Source organism: Symsagittifera roscoffensis, chromosome 4 (genome assembly GCF_963678635.1).
Source record: "Symsagittifera roscoffensis chromosome 4, txSymRosc1.1, whole genome shotgun sequence".
Taxonomy (NCBI): Eukaryota; Metazoa; Xenacoelomorpha; order Acoela; family Convolutidae; genus Symsagittifera; species Symsagittifera roscoffensis.
Genome location: NC_087065.1, coordinates 44,054,309 through 44,075,473, shown reverse-complemented (window position 1 = coordinate 44,075,473; position 21,165 = coordinate 44,054,309). Strand labels below are relative to the sequence as shown.

At 37.9% G+C, this 21,165-nt stretch overlaps 1 protein-coding gene across 8 annotated transcripts in view; it reads right to left on the bottom strand.

The window, feature by feature from the left end:
- Window positions 1-7,293: 7,293 nt before the first annotated feature.
- LOC134843714 (transmembrane protein 94-like) overlaps window positions 7,294-21,165 on the bottom strand; it is a 74,982-nt gene continuing 61,110 nt past the window's right edge. For 7 of the 8 annotated variants that reach the window (XM_063859959.1, XM_063859960.1, XM_063859957.1 and 4 more), the window contains 10 exons: window positions 20,417-20,857; window positions 16,685-16,750; window positions 15,748-16,510; window positions 14,842-15,426; window positions 13,143-14,601; window positions 11,881-11,989; window positions 10,945-11,119; window positions 10,498-10,746; window positions 8,201-8,421; window positions 7,294-7,725 (listed from right to left, as the gene is read on the bottom strand). In XM_063859959.1, the coding sequence (XP_063716029.1) occupies window positions 7,380-7,725; window positions 8,201-8,421; window positions 10,498-10,746; window positions 10,945-11,119; window positions 11,881-11,989; window positions 13,143-14,601; window positions 14,842-15,426; window positions 15,748-16,510; window positions 16,685-16,750; window positions 20,417-20,857 (4,414 nt within the window). In that variant the 3' untranslated portion in view covers window positions 7,294-7,379. The remainder of the gene's footprint in view (window positions 7,726-8,200; window positions 8,422-10,497; window positions 10,747-10,944; window positions 11,120-11,880; window positions 11,990-13,142; window positions 14,602-14,841; window positions 15,427-15,747; window positions 16,511-16,684; window positions 16,751-20,416; window positions 20,858-21,165) is intronic. The other variant, XM_063859961.1, reaches the window with a different exon arrangement.

Sequence of the window (21,165 nt, the reverse complement as noted above, 5' to 3'; positions counted from 1 at the left end):
ATGGTGTTAATTTAATTGTGGTGTTCGGCGTTATTCTTAGGTTTTTGATAAGTTCGGTCACGTCTGATGCAAGTTTATATGGTATGTTTCGGTTATCGATTTTCATAACCGAGAGTCTTGATTTTAGCGTTCTTATTAGTCGTTACACCATACCTATGGATCGGTGATCGTCGACCGGTGCGAATATAAGTTTGATGTTATTATCTTTACAATTCAACATAAACTTTTTCGCCCAAAACCCTTGTGCCTGATCACACCGTATGTTTCGTGGGACCCATCGTTTACTATGTGGGTTTGCATAAATCGGATTATTGTGTCCGCTTTATTATTTGTGACTACTTTGGCTGATGGGAAACGAGAGAAACGGTCGACCCCTACCAGAATGTAGACATCCTTACTATTTTCGTCCGGCAGCGGCTCCGCGAAATCCAATTGGATTTCTTCGTTGGGTTCAACTACGGAGTCTAATGACGTGAAATGAGTATTCCCCGATATAACTTTTAGGTTTTTACTTTTCTGGGGGCACTCTTTACAGTTCTGGTCTGTGGCAACGATGTCCCTGTCTAGGTACGGATACCATACATTCTTTGCTGCCTCCAGCATCCCGCCTTGGCCTGGATGTGTCAAGTGGAATGAGTCAACGAGAGTTTGTCTCAACTGTTTAGGTATCACTGCTCGGTCGTCGTAGAGAAGGATTCTATCTCGCACCGAGAGCCTATCTCTTACCTTATAGAAGTAGGGTCCGTAACATGACTTTATAGTCTCCCATTTTTGTCCTCTGACCATGTTGAGCAAAGGGTTGAGGGACCTATCCTTCTTTGTTGCTGCTGCTATGAAGGAACTGTCAAACACTTTCCTAAGCTGGCGTCGATACATCGGGACGTCCTCTTCCTCTGTCATCGTGTTGGCCCAACATGGTTGTGGGGTTTCCTCTTGGTTTGTTTGGCAGGCTTGGTCTCTGGGTATTCGTTGAAGAGTTAAGCTATCCTCTGAAGGTATGACGTGATGAGATGTATCACTGAATGTCAGGTCTTTTTGCAACTGTTTGAACGTGTCGAAGGAAGAAATGTTCTTCGGATGAATAGAAATTGTTGTCTGAGCCCCTTTGTGGCATTTTCGCAGGATTCGTTGGAACGGAGGCAAAGACATTCCGGATGAAGTGTTCGTGATTTGCCTGTTCATTTCAGAGTGGTGTTGTTGGTTCTTGACATGATTTTGATAATGATCAAATTTACGCTTCTCAAATTTCGGACAATGTTGGTACCGACTGAAATTTGGCTGTTGACTACTTAAAGTGTACGTGTTATGTGTTTCAAACGAATCTCAACGAATACCGTTTTCGTTCCGGTCGAGCTTTTGCGTGTTAGGTACTCCGTACGGATTTGAGTTCATTTCTAAATTTAAGCTTGCGCTATCTTGAAATTCAAGGCAAGCGAGGAAATTGTCAATGATGGCGACTACAAAGTGTTCATCCCAGTACGCGGGCGGTTGAGGTTTTCCTACTGGGTGCCTTGAAATATAGTCAATTAGCCCCATTTTGCTACCCGCGAGATGTTTTTTATCAAGGTCAAATGGTAATAGTCGGTCTATCCATCTGGTTAACCTGCTTTGATAGATTTTATTGTTTTTGTTGCATTGTAAACAATGATAATAAATTTGACTTCTAAATGAACAAAAGAATCTTCAAGGTTATTTGTCAACCTCTTTGACCAACTTTAACAGGAACAAATTGACCTGAAAACTATACATCCGTCGCTCCGTAAAATTCTTTTTATTTAAGTCAAGCGTTTGAGTTGTTTTTTCCAATTTGAAGTCAATATTGTCTTCAATTTCTGAAAAACTCCAAAACCCACAACATTGATGTACCAATCTTGAATGATTAGTGTAATCGTACGCTCACACAATGAATACATGTTCCTGCAACCATGAGCGTTATTTTATGGTTCTTGTTGCATTGTAACGCGATAGTAAGGGCTTGATGGTCGGGGATCAGTTTAAATCTTCTACCGTATAAAGGTATTTAAAGTGCTCTATTGCCCAGACTGCCGCGAGCAGTTCTAGTTCGTTTACCGAGTATTTACTTTCACAGGATTTTAGAAATCGTGAGGCATAGGCGATTTTTGCCCATCCGTCCGGAGTTTCTTGTTCCAGTGCACATCCGATTCCATCCCGGCTAGCATCACATACCACACGCGTGTCTCGGCTACTTTTAAAATGGCGATTTTTAGTAATACTGTGAACTGCTTCTAATATGATTTTAAAAGCTTTTTCATGAGTATCATCCCATGTAAAAAGAAATTTGTTTTCGTTTGATAGCAACGGACGGAGTGGGGTGCATAACTGCGCTAGATTGGGGATAAATTTATTTAAGTGTTTTATCGAGCCCATGAAGCTCTTTAATTGCTTGAACGTTTTTGGATGACTTAGCTGTACTATTGCGTCCGTCTTTTTCTGCATTGGGATTGTACCATATTCGTTAAGGACATAACCCAACCATTCTACTTGTTTACATCCAAATTTACTCTTATCTGGTGATATTGCCATATTTTCAGCGTCCAGCTTGTCTAAAATGTTTTTTAGTTTGTTTATGTGATCTTCTTTTGTACCGTGGGATATAATTATTATGTCATCCAGAAATGCAAATGTATCCATTTCATTATTCAGTGTTAGGTCGATGGTTTTCTGAAATTCGGCAGGCATATCAGTTAGGCCGTAAAAACCTGTTTGAAACTGATATGTGCCTGTTGTCTGACCCCCAATTATGCTGAAATTACATTGCTCCCGTGTAGTTTCGTCAAATTTTAGCTGACTGTACTCATACCGAAGAACAATCGTTGAGAACAGTGTGGTACCTGACTTGTTGTGGCCTTCTTGCGCTGATTGAGAAGGTCAGACAACAGTTCATCCGGGCATCTGATACTTGTTCTCATGTATCATTTTATGAATTTGCTTAGAATCCATAGCCAATTTAATTGATTGGTCTTTCTTGACCGTGATGACTAATGGGCTGATAAACTGTTGATCGCTGCATTTTTCCAACTTGACAATATTCCTTTGATTTATGAGGGATTTAATTTCTTGTTCCACTTTTTCCTGAATGTGTATAGCGATCCTCCTACCTTTTTGTTGTAGTGCTTTAAATTCATTTAGAAATATTGTTTGCACTATATGGTTACGTGCTCTCCCGATTCTTGTACACAAACCAGGATATGTTGTCTTCACCCAGTTGGTTATTTTTAGGTCTGAACAATTTGTATCTTCTGATATTGCGTTAATTGACTTACCAGCTGGTTTTTGTTGGAGTTGAATTCTCATTTGCGGTAGGATGTTTTTTCCAAGAATATTTACCCGCTTGTCATCTACCACTATCAGTGAAGTTGTGTCGAGAGCCCATCCTCCCGATTCAATAGGTGCGACAACTCGTCCAAACGATGGGATTTTGTATCCATTATGGCAGACCATTCTTTTTGCCTCGTCGTTTTCGGTTGTTTGCGTCCGTCTTGCTGAATCTACCATCGATCAGGTTCGCCGTCCGTTGATTTATGAAGGACGCTGGCAATCCGGTGTCCGCAATAAACACCAAGTCGTTCTGGCCGCATCTAACCCTTACTAAGTGTCCTTTGAGATCGGTTTCGTCAATTTGGTTGACTGTTTTGCTCTCAAAACGAATTGTGTTTGTAGTTCAACCGTCTGGATGTACTAGTTCCCAACCGGGAATGAGATTGCCCGCCTGCATGTAGTTTACATAACCGGCAACGTCTGTGTCCTGTGCTACCTGTTCTGTTGTCTGATCGTCCTGAATGGCGTTTACCTCTGATGATTTACATAAACGTGCATAGTGTCCCCGTTTTGTACACTTTTTGTTTTTGTTCTGTGGACTGGCGATGTAGGTTTCCACGTTGCTGTTGTGACTGCCGGTGTCGTCCTCGCCTTGATTGTGGTTATTTGCGTGGTTGGTACTGATACCTGCTTCCGGATGAGCAGTTGGTTTTCAAAACCCTTTTCTCTTCTAATTGCATATTGCAATGCTTGATCAGGTGTCTTTGTTTCCGCCAGAAGGTCTTTTTGCACTTCGTCGTTGGACATGTTAGAGGTGAAAAGGTCCCTAATTATTTCTGTCCCCAGTCTCCCATCATTACAGTTCATGCACTTGATGTTCCCTTTCACCACTAATTCCGTTAGATTGCAGTGGTATTGCTCGAATGTTTCGGTTTTCCCTTGTTTTCGGGTAAACGCTTCGTATCTATCGAAGGTGACATTTCTTTCCTTGACAAATAGACGTTTCAGGCGTTCCCAGAAGTTTCTGGTTGTAATTTCTTGGATTCTGAGGTCTGGGTAAATTTGTGACACTCTTCTTTGGCCCTCAGCTCCCAAGCACATGAATGTAGCTTCTACATTTAATATCTGCTTCACCCCATGGGACGCCGTCTACTGTTGGACCAAGATTATCTAAGTGTGCGCATTGATTTTCCCATGTCACTTTCTTTTCTTGATTCCGAAGGTTGTTATCACGAATCTGGACATTTGTTTCACCATCTATCGGGAGTTCATATCCTGGTTCTTGGGGACGACTATATGCAGTGGGGTTTTGCAGTAGCTTTGATAAATCTATACCGTCTTTGGCGATGAGGCCTAGGAATAATTGTTGGTTCCTCTTGTCCCACTCTATTGGTGGGTCCACCGAGGCTTTTTGCCAGAAAGGCGTAATTCATAATGGGTTTTTCGTAACTGCTGGCTGCGCCAAATTATACCCACGGAATGTCTATAGCTGGATTGAGATTCTGAATGGCGTTCGAAATAAGAAGAGTTTGTTCAATTTAAATTCAGTTTGTTAAACGAGAATCTGTTTCTGTTTTGAACTGACCTCGAAAGCATGTCAGAGTCAGAACTCATAAGAACTAGTACATAATGAGTTAGGTTTACAAATAACGTATTATCACAGATCTCTTTAGATTATGTAAATATACCAACTGGTTATATATGTATATGTAGAGCCGAGGAATTCTATCAATATAATAATATGTTTCTTGTTTTAGTACATGTATGAACTATCTGATAAGCTGAGTTTTCTTACTATCCACTGGATAACATCTTCATTCGTGTTTCCAACATGAAGTAATTCTATTTTTTATTCAACCCGTTCTCAGAATTTTTCTCAGATGGATCAGTCAGACTGTACGTAGGCGAATTAAATGCAGCAATTTACCAAATTGAAGTGATTAAATCAATTTTTGGTCACACGAGAATCAATAGTTCTGATCAAAATTGATTAATGTACTCATAAGTCCATTTCTCTTAAGTTTTAATAAATAAAATAATTTCCAGTCGTGATATTTTTTTCAATGGAAGCAGAGTTTTCCATTATGAGAAGAGTACAAATCGATTATATTTTTTTGCACAGCTTTGCAACTGCACCTTTGACGCCTTCTTATTAACTCCAAATTTATAAAGAAAATCATTTTTTTTTGGATATTCGATTTCAGCGATTCTACATTTAAATATTTAAGCAACATGTTCACAAATATATTTTTTGTTTCTTTTATCCGATGGAAATTTGTCAACATACGCTTGCTGAAAATCAATCCCGGTAAAACCATGATATATCGGTGTCAGGACAAAAGATACCATACCAAAAGCTCTCATGACAAAAGATACCATACCAAAAGATCCCTTGTATAAAAATCGCCCATACCATAAAATCCCATGCCAATTAAGAAGATCACATGGATTATGAACAAAAATCTTGATCAAAGTGTAAGCAGACATAAATCTAGAGTAATGATATCTTTGTTCTCACGGTCGGCGCTAACACGAACTTTAAACAGAAGTAAACAAACGACATCCCTGCCCACTATTGCCACAGATGACCGTCATTTCGAAGTACCCGATCGTTTTAAGCAATTTTGTCTTTTTGATAGCGGAAAACAAGATACGGAACGCATACTAATTTTTGGCGACATTGAGAACCTCAATGCACTTAAATTGTACAACAAACCTGGCTTGTAGACGGTACTTTCAAAATTTGCCCCAGTCAGTTTTACTGTTTTGCCCCAGTCAGCTTTTACAATAAGCGTTTATCAACCTATAACAAATTCCTAACCGCACTCAAATCGCTTATCGGTGACGTAACCCCGGAAAGAATTTTGATCGACTTTGAAATTGCGGCTCTGAGTGCTTTTACCTCTCATTACGAAACTGACATTAAGGGATGCTATTTTCACCTCTGTCAGAGCTTTATGCGAAAAATATCCGAATTGGGCCTTAAAAAGACGTACGAATCAAACAGCGAGAATCTTTGTTATTTTATTATGGTATCTTAAGACATACGAATCTTTGTTATTTTATTATGGTATCTTATGTCGTGGGCGATTTTAGAACGAGGTATCTTTTGGAATGGTATCTTATTGACTGGAATCTTCTCGTTTGGGATCTTAAGGTAAGGGATCTTTTGTCATGTAACCGATATATCAACACTAGTTTCTTTGAAATTGCTGCGATGCAAAATTTTGTTCAGCATTGACTACGAATTGTCAGGAAATGTGTTTGTGATACTTGATTTTGAGTTAAAAGACATGTATTTCACAGAATACATACTTCCAGCACATTACGTGGTCGGAACAGATACCTCTAGGACAACTTTTACACTTTTTGATGCGAAATCATTTCCCTCAATCTTTTAACCAATATGACAATCTATCTCGAAACAAAATCGATTTTTTTAGATTGGGTAGTCAGCGTCCGAACATAGGATCCATAGTCAGTAGCGTCCGCCCCCCCCCCCCCCCCCACGGATTCGTCGCCCTGCCGACCCAAAGGGTCCCCCTTTGTACTATTTTGAGATATCCATTTCTTGTGACGGACCCTAAAATCTAAAATTGTTCTAAAGGCGCCTTTGGTAGAAATTTTGCAAAAAGTGCATAAAAACGCCTTTTTGGCCAGTTTTTTTCACAAATATGCCTGTCAAATTAGGGTCTTTATACGGATTTGGGAGAGCTCAAAAAATCAATTTGGTTGACCTAAAACAAAAAAAAGGTCGACAAAATTTTCAAAGTGAGAAATTCCTAGATCCGCGCCTGTACATAGTATTCAATTAAAAAACTGTTTTCCTTTCAATTTACTTTCGGAAGCTTGAACGGAAGCTTAATGAATTTACGTCAAATTATTTTTTAATGATAATTTATAGAGGCCATTGAATGAACTAAAATAAAAATTACAAAAAGTAAATCAAATTACCATTACAATTTCATCACATTGACGAACTGACACTTGTAATTTTTTTTAGAGAATGGCATGTTAAATGTATTTCTGCGACACGTTTGAAATGTTTTTTTTTCTTGAAAACGTTAAATAAATAAGCAAGTGTCAGTTGAATCTACTAATCAAAATGGAGAATTCATTCCAAGCTTAGTTCCAAATTGTAATTTGCTTCTGCGGTGCTGTTTTAACGCTTTCCTTACTTCGTAAACTTTGACCATTTCGCTCAGAAAAAGAGCCAGCAAACACCACACAACCCCCGCTATCCATACTTGTCCAGGTGTATTTGGAATCGTAAAAGGGGTATTTTTGTACGTCTGTACGTCTGAATAGAAATAGAAGAGCTGCAGTATAATAATGAGAGGACACATTATTGTCCAGACTAGGTTGCGGAAGGGAGCCCGACGCCAGACGTAGGTTTTGGGGAAGACAAAACTGGCTGATATGAAGCAAAGGTGAACGACCAGGAACCTAAACGAATCAAATAGATCCTTTCAGCAAGTGAACTTAAAGATAGGTTTGAACCGAATTCAAGTTTTTCAGCAAACACTACACTCCTGTGATTCTCTTGTTGTCTTTTATGACGGCCTTGTCTTCGTGTGTCGTTTGCGAATACTTCATAACAATAATATCAAAATATATATTCAAATCTGGTTCCATATTAACAAGCAGTAATATTGCGGCTCATAAGATCAGCGACGCTTCTTTACATAAAAATGACAGAATTTTCAGATAATGTTAAAGCTGAAAAAGACGTATAATCTCATTTCAAGTCTCCAATGATCAAGTTTCATTTTTTCTCTAAAATGAGTCGAAAATTGACGTTTCCGATTTAAAAAAGGAAGAGATTTTTGCTCGAATTGAGTCAGAAACTTAATTAATACTTCAAAAAATACTCAATTTTGTCGAATTTCGACAAGGTTGGGTTTTTTTTGAGCAGACGCACCACGTAGTGAGGTTCTGCGCGACTACTAAGGCGCCTCTGTAGCTGCCCCTGTATCCATTCCACAGCTCAGTGGAGTTTGTGTTGCCATGAGTGAGGAGACAGTTGTCCTCTTCTGTGACGTAGAGACACATGGTGTAGAGAATGAGCATCTCCATGAGTGGCAGCAGCAGACACGTCGGCAGGAACCGCATCGCAAACACAACTATAAATTCACGCACGTCCTGAAAAAAACAATGATTTAATTACATGACAAAACATAACTGCAATCAACGAAAATCCTTCTTATTTCTCAAATCCTTACAAACTATGTATATCTTTCTGCATGTAATTTAGATCTCTTTCTCGTCGGGACATTGAAGGTTCTTCAATGTCCCGAAGAGAAAAAGATCTAAAATACATGCAGAAAGAGATTTTTCATACATGCAGAAAGGAATTTTTCAACTTCGAACTATACTGGTCTTCAAAAAGCAAAATTCAGCATTTTCTGAGAAGAAACAAAAAATTTCAATTTAGATCTTGTTAAAACTTATCTTTATAACAACCCTTTAAACTCGAACACATAATAGTAATACTTTAAAACTTCTTTAAACACCTTCAGAACTTAGATCTTTTCAATTATCTCGTTTACTCTTAAAAACTTTGAACTTGATGAAAGGTTTTGAGCAGTATGTATCATTTTGAGTATTGTGTACTGTTTTGAGTATTATGTAACGTTTTCAGTATTATGTACAATTTTGAATATAATGAACCATTTTGAGTGTTTTGTACCAATTTTAGTATTATGTACCGTTTTGAGCATTGCTAACCGTTTTGAGTAATATGTACTGTTTGAGAATTTCTAACCATTTTGAGTATTATGAATTGTTTTGAAAAATATGTACCGTTTTGAGAATTATGTACCGTTGTGAGTATGTGCCTTATTGAGTAATTTGTACCTTATTGAGTATTAAGTAACATTTTGAGTATTATGCACCGTTTTGAGTATTAAGTACTGTTTTTGGTATAATGGACGGTTTTGAGTATTATGTATTCTGTTTAGTATTACGTACCATTTTGAGTGTTATGAAAGGTTTTGAGCGTTATGTAACGTTTAGGTATTATGTAAATTTTGAGTATTATGTACCGTTTAGAAAGTTGTATCGCTTTCAGTTTTTTTATACCATCCTCGTTTTGAGTGTTAAGTACCATTTTGAGTATTATATATTGGTTCGAGTATTATGTAACGTTTTGATTTTTATGTACCATTTTCTATTTCATGAACTTTTTTTTGAGAATTATGTACTAATTTGAGTATTATGTACCGTTATGAGTATTATGTACCGTTTTGAGTATTATGTACCGTTTTGAGTTTTGCTAACCGTTTTGAGTATTAAGTACTGTTTTCATTACGAGGCCAAACTGTGCACTGGATAGGCGCACAATTTTGTGTCTCTGTGTTCCTGGATTCCATAGACAAGTCTTTAAACAGGTTAAAATTTTGTCGGAACAAAGGGAGCGTCCTTGTTGCGGAATCCGCTCACAATGCACAAAATGCAATTTGGCCTCGTAACGTTGAGAATTATGTACCTTATTCAGTATTAACATTTTGAGTATTATGTACCGCTTTGAGAATTATATACCGTTTTGAGTATCAAGTACTGTTTTGAGTATAATGGACATTTTTGAGTATTATGCAATGTTTTTAGTATTATGTACCGTTTTGAGAGTTATTTAAGGTTTTAAGCGTTATGTAGCGTTCAACTATTATGTACCGTTTAGAAAATTATGCATCGCTTTGAGTTTTCATGCCGTTCTGAGTATTATACATCGTTTTGAGTATTATGTACCAATTTGAGTATAAGGTACCGTTTTGCGTATTATGTACCGTTTTGAGTATTGCAATTTTTCGAGTATTATGTACCTTTTTGATAATAATGTACCGTTTTGAGTATTGCTAACCGTTTTGAGTATTATGTACTGTTTTGAGTATTATGTACCATTTCGAGTATTACGTACTGTTTTGAGGATAATGGACGTTTTTGAGTATTATGTACCGTTTTGAATATTGCTAACCTTTTGAGTATTATGTACTGTTTTGAAAATTATGTAGCGTTTTGAGTATTACATACTGTTTTGAGGATAATGGACGTTTTTGAGTATTATGTACTGTTTTTAGTATTATGTACAGTTTTGAGTATTATGTACCGTTTTAAGTATTATGTACCGTTTCGAGTATTATGTACCGTTTTGAGTATTATGTACCGTTTTGATCATATGTACCGTTTTGAGTATTATGTACCGTTTTGAGTATTATTTACCGTTTTGAGTATTTTGCTGTAGTTTTTGCGTGCAGTGGTCCACTGTAGTGAGTTTGGACATGTGGGGTTGGCAAGGAGGGCGGTGGATAGGAGGGGCAGGATGAATCCGACCAGCCAGAGGATGAGGGAGCCGGAGAAGGGAGGGGGCTGGAAGCAGACTGCCGACAACACCTGGGTAATGATTAGGGCCAGGTGACACGACAGCAGAAAGAGGAGCGCCGTCTTGAGGTTATCACTCAATCTGCTCGCCTATAATAAGAATAGCATGGCTATAAATGGAAACTTTACTTATGCCACGATTCAAAAAACAGATCAATCATAAATTATCTAAAAGAAAACATTAATTTTCACCAAAATAGAAAACGTATATCGACTGCGGGCAATTTTTGTGATGTTGACAGATCACAAAGAGAGACTTTAACACTTTGAAATGAGAGTTTAACTTACCGAGTGGAATATGTTTGTGAGTGAAACGTTTCTGAGTATCTGGAGAGAACAGGGTAGCGCTCCCAGTGCTGATGCGAGACCAAGAGGGGAGAGGTGGCGTCCGTCAGGTAGAAAGGGCTCGAAACACACTGGCTGGCGCACACACGGCTGAGGCACGTATGGCATCACTCCAATACTACAATCAAACGAGCGAAATGACGGCTGATATTAAAGAGCGGAGCATGAAGTATCGGATAATCATTAGAAATGGCAAAAAAAATGAAAATTGAACATAGCCAACCGACAGTTGGAAAAAAGTTAATGTACGCAAGATAACATTAAAAAAATACTCACTTCAACTTTCGAACTTCGAAGATTAAATAGATGTCTTCAAAACTCTTTGAATTTCTAGAACAAACTATAATTTAATATAATTAGAGAAAACCAGGTAAAACTTACCAATTTGTATAAATAGGTAATCTTTTTATTTAATCTTAAAATTAAATTCCGTTTACGAAACTAGAAATCAATCACGTTTTTTGTGACCTTCACGTTTTTTTGTCATTTAATCTAAAAGGAGTTTGCTTACCTTTTATCAAAAGTAATGAACTCAAAAGAAATCAAAAGGCAAACCGCGAAAAAGTAAATTTGAGCATGGCAAATTTTAAAACTTTTCCTGAAAAAAAATCATATGAACCTATATAAGAGTCTGAACTACGTTCATTGACTCTAAATAACTCTTAAAACTTACTATTAATAGTCAGGTATATGCGTTACATAAACATTTCAAGAGGATATTCGCAGCATGTTAGACTCAAAAACGCCATAAAACACTCAAAAACGCCATGAGACGAATTAATTTCAGAGCATGACAAAGAAAAACCGAATGTTTTGCAATTCCATATCCCTAAAGGATAAGATGATAAAAAATAGTGATGATGAATGTGGTGGTCTAACCTGACGTCTGATTGTAAGAATATGTCGATGTTGGTGACGTTGAGCGAGCTGCCATACACACAGACTATCTCGCTGTTCTCCTGCATGATATTCACCATCTCTTTCGTCGCTATAATCACAACTACCCTTCATAAGACCCACCATAGCCAAAGGTGACATATAACCCCACGAGTGATTGAAAAAATCAGCCTGAATAATTAATTTGTTTGATATAGAAGGGCACCTAAATTTCAGAATTCCTTTATTTCACCAAGTAGACAAATCAATAGTATCATCAGCTACCATTAGACCATAATGATCATTCACTAGTAACAAGTGGAGAGAAAAAAAAACAGTCAAATCACAAAGAAATTGAGCTCATAGCGGAAACGAATAGATAATTTCACTTTGGCGAATCCAATCATTAGAAACAATTCAGCACATCATCTTTGTGAATTCAAAAAATTATGTACACAGAGGTGAAGCTGAGCTTCGTACCACTTGCAAGACAACAAGTGCCGGGTTAAAACAGCTCAAGAAAAAGCGATTTCGAACAACGTTACCCTTAAAAAACCCTTAAAAAAACAACGTTACCCTAAAAAAATTTCATAACTTATATCTAAAAATTGTAGAAAACATTATATTCAGCTGAAATATTTTGGCGGAAGAAAATCGATCAAAACATATATGCACTAAACGCAAGGTGGTAGACATATTTCAGAAACTAAACCGAGAGCTGAATCGACAAGACTAAAGCCGAAAAAACATTAACCAAAATAATAATATCGAAATTCTATAATTATCCATGCAACCAGATGTATCAAAATGTATGAAAATAGTTTTGAAAAAAAAAACATACCTAGAAAATAGAAGGCGAAAATTTTAAGTTTCCATCTCCCTCAAAAAACACAAAACTTTTCGCTCATCAAACGGCACAATAATGAGTCCATTAAGCAGGCCTCTAGGCTGAAATAGAGGACAAAAAAACAAAAAGCAAAATTTTAACAAATCGATTTGGAAAAATTACACCATCATAAAAAGCAAATTTTGAAAAGCACGGATATTTAAAATACTAAAAACTCAATACATGCATAATATTTGCGACAGAGGATTTCAACAAAAGAAATGGGTGAATGATTTCAGGGGTGAGTCATTTACTGGAAAAAAAAGTCCAGTACCCGATTGCACTACCCTTGCTTATCACAAGGGTAATGATCTAATTTGCCACCAAATTGCGATCAAGTTCCCCAAAAACAGTTGAAGCCGGAGTTGAAAGAACATACCTTCTGGCGTACAATCTGTGAAGAGCGGAACTAACAGGGGTACATTGTCCACGTGTTCCAGGTGAGGCCTGATATTTTCAACTCCCCTGGGTAACTTTGCCCTATTTGAGAGGTCATAGAGGTCATCGAACATAACACCTTCTGTACCTGCTAGACTACCCATTCCAAAAGACTGCTCTGATGTCCGTGAAATTGCATCATCTTGCATATGGGTAGCTTGAGATACGATAGATCCCGTTCTACTCAATTTTCCCCTCTGTTTGCTAAAGCTCTGAGAATTACTATTGCTGAAATTGTTGGTAGAATTACTGAGAAACTGTTGATGATTATGCTGACTGGTATTGTAAGTAGGATTTAGTAAAGCTACCGAGGCATCATTTTGATCGTGGTTAAACTGTGACTCGCCTCCTGTAAGCGTTGCGTAGCGTCTGACAGGAACTGGCGGTGCATTCTTCCTCGGCGGATTGGATCGCAAAGATGTATTGTGGATTCCGCCACTCTGCTTAAGCTGATGCTGATCAATGGCATCCATTGGACTTTTAGCTCTATTGGATAATAAAGTGTTATTGGATCCATGATGACTAATATTTGTGTTTTGAGCATTTGAGTTATGATGACATTGATTGCAAAGTCCGTTCACGCCTCCCTGAGTGTGACTCGAGTGTTGCACGTTGTTTGGGTTGTAGCAGCACGGTTGCGTGCATACCTGCTCTGTTACCTTTTGCAAATGATTCACTCCTCCCGACATAGTATTGGACTGTGAGATTACCTGGCAGTTGCTTTCAATACTGCTGCATTGACTTTCAATCCCGCCACCTGGAACTACGCGATTATGATTGGCGGCCATTAAAGCGTTCGAGTTGTTCAACGTTGAGCACTGATAACAGTAATCTATTGGCGAGTTTCCGCTTCCACTGAGGTCACAAGAGGGCGTATCAGTTGCCATGCCTCTGGACAATGGATGTTTCTGGTGTGTATTAGCTTGGCAGTTATTGGACATCATCGGATGATGATGCGGTGAATTAGAACTGGTTTTTGCATGGTTGTAGGCTAATTGGACAGTGCGCGAATTAGCGGCAAAATGGCCACCTTGGAAATTATGTGAGTTGTGCATGCCTCTTGGATTAGGAAGTGGCGAAATGGCGCCTGATGATGTTTCAGACATGGATCCCGGACTCATTGGTTGCAACGAAATAAACTCGTCTTGTTCGGTAATCGCATCACGTGTGTCGGTTCCGACTGAATACATTGGATGATTCTGCGAAACAACTCCCGGATGTCGATAGCTCATTCCTGAGGTCATATTAACTTCTTCTTGAGAGTGTCGTTTCTGGCTCTCTAATTTTTCCAGCCGTCCAAACATCTCGTCTAAACCTGCTTCCTCGTTTTTCAGACTACTCGAGTCTTCTTTATCGTTGTTTGCCGTTTGGACACCAATCTCGACATATTTACGAGAAGCCTAAACCAAATTTCTTAATACGTGAACTTTCATTAACAACATACAACAAAAAGTATATAACCCATTTCAAATTTCGGAAGTTTCCTAATTCTACCAACTATTACAGGACAGTTTTAAGTCATGCAGGTACGCTTTGGTGGCACGCCTAGACACTCAGTGCGCTTAACACATATTACGCATCAAATAACAGTTTCAAAATCAGTTGAAAACAACAGTTAGTACAAAAAGTAAACATCTAACTATAAACGCGTCAGGCTGCTGCAGGTACTGAGGTCTCGATTGGTGGAATTGAATTTCAGGCGCTTTAAGATGAGTACTTGTAAAGCCATATGTGCTAGTCGTGACCGCAAGTGCGCCTTCGTCACTCGCCATTGAGCAAATTCCAGATGTTCCGCTGTCTGCCAAACCTCCCGCGACGCCTGGTGTTGTCGGATGATTATTTGCTGAGATATCACAATTATCCGAACGCTTCAAACTATTCGCGCACTTCGGATCCCGACATAAAACGACATTACTGACATCGTGAAATAATCCAGATTTTCTACTCGGGTTAAATTCGGCTCTGTGGGGCTGTCGGCTAGAAGTCCCAAAAGGCACCGTGGAAGAAACAGTGGCAGCATTATCAGCACAGACGTCCAATTGAGTTGAACAGCATTGACATTGGACTTGGAATGAATTGGCCATTGTTGAATTTCGGCTAAGTGGACGTGCTTTGGCGGAAGAATTATAATGCGATGAATTTAGGCGTTGTGATTGGTCGAAATTGAGATTCGAATGTTGAATACGAGGAGAGTCGGATGCTTCGGGAAAGTACTGACGAGCTTCCTAAGAGGCAAATATCTCTGTTCTACAACTACTTTTTGTTATTTGTGGAAAGACAAAGTCAAAATTTCATTGCAGAAACAAAACACAGAAAGCAGCGCGCGTGACAAAACAATAGTGTTGAGTGCTTATTGCTCAAGTAACAAGGGTTAAATTTAAACGCGAACTTCAATAACGTCCAAAAAAATCAGCGAAAAGAGCATGCAATAGGGGAAACACGCAGAGATATTTAGCTATAGATCAATTAAGCTAGCTAACAGAAAAATGCAGTAAACCAATAGAGAGGTTTCTGTTCGGTTAGATTGTTTTGTTGCCGCCACTTACCTTGAAAGTACCCTGGAACGAGGGATTTCGCGACATGCCGTGATGAACTTCTGCATTTGGGAATTGCGAATGATTGTGTGTTACATTCACGTTATGAGGGTGTTGATGCTGATTATGAGGCTGATGCTGTTGCAAGAAGGGTTTTCGGTCATTAACCTCCGCTTGGTGCTGTTGGCTTGGATACTGTCCGTGCTCAAAGTGTTGTGACCTGGTGAGAGATCGTTGGCTGTGATGATGACTCAAGTTTCCTCCATCAATCGCGTCTCGACTTCGATGAGAACAGACTCGTTCCATAGTCGGTCCTACAGAATGCGAGACCCTATGAGCCATTGCAGGAGAAGCTGGTGTAGAAAGAGAACCGTTAAAATCCTCAGTTGCGACATCACGCGATCTAACTTCCTCGTTATTCCCCGAGTTGATATCAATGTTATTTTGACTCTGTTGTAACGTTTTCAACTTCTCGTTTGCTTGAATCACATTTTGCGCAAATGAGCGCAAAGTAGTCAAACTTGCAGCTTTTGAGGAGTGTTCACTAGAATGAGGTTCGCCGTTTGAACTTGAAGCGTAAAGAGACACGTGACAATTCCAGCCAGTCTCGAGACCGAGCTTTTCGGCAAAGATCCGCGAGCGCAGTTCATTCTCGTGGGAGAAATGAACAAACCTAATGCATCTGGACTCGAAATCCTCGATCAAGTCTAAAACATCTGGCATGGCTTTGTACTGCATTACAACCATCCCCAGAAAAATTTGTCCTGATTGCGCCCTGAAAAACAATTCAACTAATTAATTGATTAATCTTCGAACCAGTCATAGATCCGTCGGAGTGGTCAAAAACGCATTCATAGTCGCATTTCACGATAAATTAGTAATTTCATGATCATATTTTTTAACGTTCTTTTCGATAAATCATGATTTTGGATACTTGAATCAAACCAACTTAGCTAGTCCTTTCGCGTCACTGACGAAGTCGGTCGAATGAACGTTTTCCATTTCAGCAGCCGCGCTAAAACAAATAGGGTTTTAATTCATAATTTCCTATACAAATGATTTCAGGAGCATTAAAAGGGAATACCATGTCCAATGGTTCATTTCATCTTAAACTCCGAAATTCCAACTTCATTAAAAATTCAACGTTTACACAGGGGCGAATCGGAGCTTTGTATCATTTGCGATACACAAATATTTGCAAGTGATGACAGGCGTAGAAAATGGACTGTGAAAAACTGCCACATTTTTTAAAAATTTAGAAGTATTCAAGAGAACGCACAATATAGTTATTGTCTAACACACTAATTACTCATCAAAAAGAGTAAATTAAACAAACTCAAACCGGCAAGATAATCATTATAAAAACGTGAAAAATCTTGCAATCAAAAAAAATATTATCAATTCGCCTATCGCAAGTAAAAAAATTTCAAGCAGAGCTCCATTCGCTGTTTTCCCGTGACTGAGATAAGAATGTAAGCAGAAAAAACATTGCATCTCTTGGCAAAACTCTCAAAAATCAACTACTTGCACCATTGCACACAGAGACGAAGCTGAGCTTCGTACCACTTGCAATACAGTAACTGTAGAATTAAAGCACCATGACGCTCAATAAGGCGCAATCAGAAATTCGAGCAATGTTACAATTGAAGGAAAATAAAAATGTTTTAAAAAAAGTAACTTTTTTCACATTTAAATTAGTTGACAGTTTTCAAAGAAGTCCAAGTGAGGTTGACTTTGGGCATTCAAATATTGGTAAGAGTGCTATCAATCTAAAAATCAATAAAAGACATTTTAAGGGAAAAGAACGGCAAACAGGCCGACAAAATTGAAGCCGACATTCAATAAGCTGATTCTCAGCCGGAAATTTTCTTCAGAAAATCAACTTGCACAAAATTATGTAACGCCCACATAGGATCCAAATGACTATTCAAGTAATGGATGCTAATTGGACAACAGAATTTGGAAACTAAACCGACAGAGCTTAAGTCGACAACCATGAAGCCGAAAAACCATCAGCAGAAAATGAATATCGAAACTCTATATTTAAAAAATAATGGTTTGCGATCTTTATATAGCATTTACCAGTAAGAACTACTACCCAAAAGTTAAATCTGATTTTTCATGTAATTCAGCGTGTCAGCAGCATAGCAGCAAGTTATTCAACTGATTTTGTTAAACTGCGTGTTAACTCAAAAAAGTCTACATTCCGATTTCAAGACGATTGCTGATCGGAACCTTAAAGAATACATAGAACGGATGTTGAAATAAATTTTAAAAAAAACTTTAACAATTAGAAAACTCCGTGCTGCGGCGAATAAGCCGACAAAATAAGAACGTAGTTTCAACCAAACGCACAGAGTATTGTTGAGATAATAAGAAAATCGACTGAGCCGCGCTACAGCAATTAAGCCAACAAAAAACCAAAAGAGAAACAATAAGGTGACAATTATTCTTCTGAGCCGAAACTTCCCAATTAGCAAAAAGAACGACTTCCGTAGTGCCACCTTTGGACGTTAACTCTAGACCAAACAAGCCTAATAGAAAGCGGATCGTGAATTTATAACACTGAGTTGAAGCGGAGCCTCGCACCACTTGCGATATCGCACAAAAACACCATTTCAAGCTAGCAAAAAAAAGGAAATGAAAGCCATGAAAACCGAAAAAAAAACAATTACATTGTTTTCACTATTTTGTTTCGAATGATCTTCAATTTGAAGAGAACATGTCCGGCAGTACAAAGTATTCAGGAACATTTATCAAGCGGCAATTAAATAGAAAAAACTTTGGTAAGTTGAGCCGAAAACAAAATTGTTGCCATGAAAAAAAAACTACCAAGATTTAAAAATCTTAAATTTTTAACCGTAAAGGTTGTCATCAAACGGTGCAATTTTAGGTCACTAAGCCAATAACACAGTAAACTAAACCATTTGGGCCAAAAAAAAATAACAGAAAATAAAGAAAACATGCAAAGTCAGTAAAACATACAAAGTGGGAAAATCGCTTTCAACGCAAGAAATTACTTACAGCAGGTGGTGTGGCAAATAAACCATTAAAAGACGATCAGACAATTAATAGGCCGACATTTTTTTCAAACGCATAATTTTCATTTAAAAAAAAACAGGTCCTCATCGGTTTCGAACCTAGGACCTTTGCCAGCCCAAGTCATTGCAAAAGCCAAACATACCAAAGAAACCAAAAAAATTGAATTGATTATATATTAAGAATAGCGTGTAACGCAACCCGGTGATTCTAATTGTTAACAACTCATAAAAACCGCATATATTGGAAATAAGATCTGCATCCTTTGAGTGTACTCTGACAGACCCCAACTACAGGGTTAGGAATTTCAATTTTTTAAAAGTTATTAATTTTAGTTTTCTTTAGAAAATCACAAAAAATCACAAAATTTGGATTCAAAACTCGCAACTCCAGGGAGTACCCTGAAAAAGCCTCATTATATAGATGTGAACCTCAATTTTGTGAAATTTTTATATCTAATTTCTTTAAATCTTTTAAAAATCCTAGAAAAAAGGTCAAATCTTGAAAAAAAACAAGGATTTGAGCAGTCATATTCAGAGGCAAGATTCACATCTCCTGAGAGTACCCTCACAGTTTCCAACTACAGGATTGAGATCTTCGAAGTTTTTGAATTTTTTTTAAATCCAAGTTTTTTTAAAAATGCAACCACTGAGAGTACCCTGACAGCCCTCAACTACAGGATTGAGAATTTCAAACTTTCAGAAATTTTTAAAAATTATCTTTCCTAGAAATTTTTAAAAAATCTCGAAAATTGCCGATCTCGTAACTTAAAAGGGTTTGGTTATTCATATATGGAGGCCAATATCGCAACACCCTAGTAAAGCCTGATATCCTCCTACTATTGGGTTAAATACTTGGTGAAATAAACACTGAATTCAAACAGGAAAATAAAAAAAAATCTTAACCATTGCAATATCCGATATAGCTTAATCGTGAAAAAATTCTTTTGATAAACATGCAAAAATAATAGCTTGAAAAAGCTTAAACATGGCGAGAGAGTGGAGCCCGCATTTAAATATAAAATAAAGATCAAGTGATTTTAAAAAAAAATTGTTAACCTGAAAAAACCTGTATTCCGATTTGATAAAGCTTGCTAGTCGCAAGCGTAAATAGAGTACTCAATTTATCAAGTGATTTGATAAACAAGTTTTTGCCCAGAGACAAAGCTGCGCTTTGCAAGCAATAGCAAAAACACGACAAAAAATCAGCTTTATAAAGTGAACTAAGAAAAAATAAAAAAAAGCCTCGAAGTAGCAAAACTTCGCTACGTATCGGATACGATCCTGCGACGTATCGGATTCAATCCTGCGACATCGAGATTTGGAGTTAACAACCAAAAAACACTAGTCACAAACAAAGCAGCTATATGCTACTAATTTGCCAATGCCATGCAGCAAAAGGGGCACCAAATACATATAGACACAATTTGACTTGTAATAATTTGGAATACATAACAAAATCAAAATTTGCTATTTAGTTTATAAAATAAGAATAGTAGTTATATTTCACTACGCTCACTTAAGTTCGCTAGTGTAAACATGGAAAAGGTTTTATTCAGATTTGATAATGCTTGCTAATCGGAAGCATAACAAGAGTAATGCACGTAGAACTATTGAAAACATTTAATGTGTTCTAGTCTCACTTTTTTCCTCCAGGAAGCTCCAGGTAGAAATTATCCAACACCTTTGAGAAATCCGAGAACACTGGACGATATGCAAAGGCTGTGCAGTAAGCCGACAGTGAAGCTCTGGTGTAGAAATCATGAATTTTCTTCCTTAATTCTGGGGTGAGAGGGTGGATTCCCTTTCCATCCCAGAAATCAGGACATACGTCACAGAGCATATCAGCTGTACCTTGCGTGAACAACTGCTGGAGACCAGTTGAAGTGTCGTGAACGACAACTGAGCACAAAAAGGGGAAAGGAGTTTTCTTTCGCAGGATCGCTTTAATTCGTCTCACTTTGAAAGTGTCGCTCGGGTCGAATGGTTGGGACTCCCTGAACGACTGGATGTAATTCTTCACCTCGTAGCTCTCAGTAGCGTTTTTAGCGAATCCAATCGCTTCTGACAACTCACATGCACATCTAAATATTTCAACAATCTTCAATTTGCTGACTCTTAAAAAATTCTCAGGCAACTTATTGAACTTCAGTTTTTCACAATTAGATCAACTAAGTTTCAGATGTATTTATACTTTGTTGATATCATCAGCTTCGATTTTTGTTTATGTTGAAGCGAAGAAGGAAAGAAGTAGATGATAGAATAAATCAATTCAGCGTTGAATAGGTGCAATTAGCGTACTGGGAGAATATTATTCAATAAGTAACAAACAGGAAATCTTGAAAAAAGATTTCATTTCATTACTTCGAATTAACCTACGAAAGCCATCATT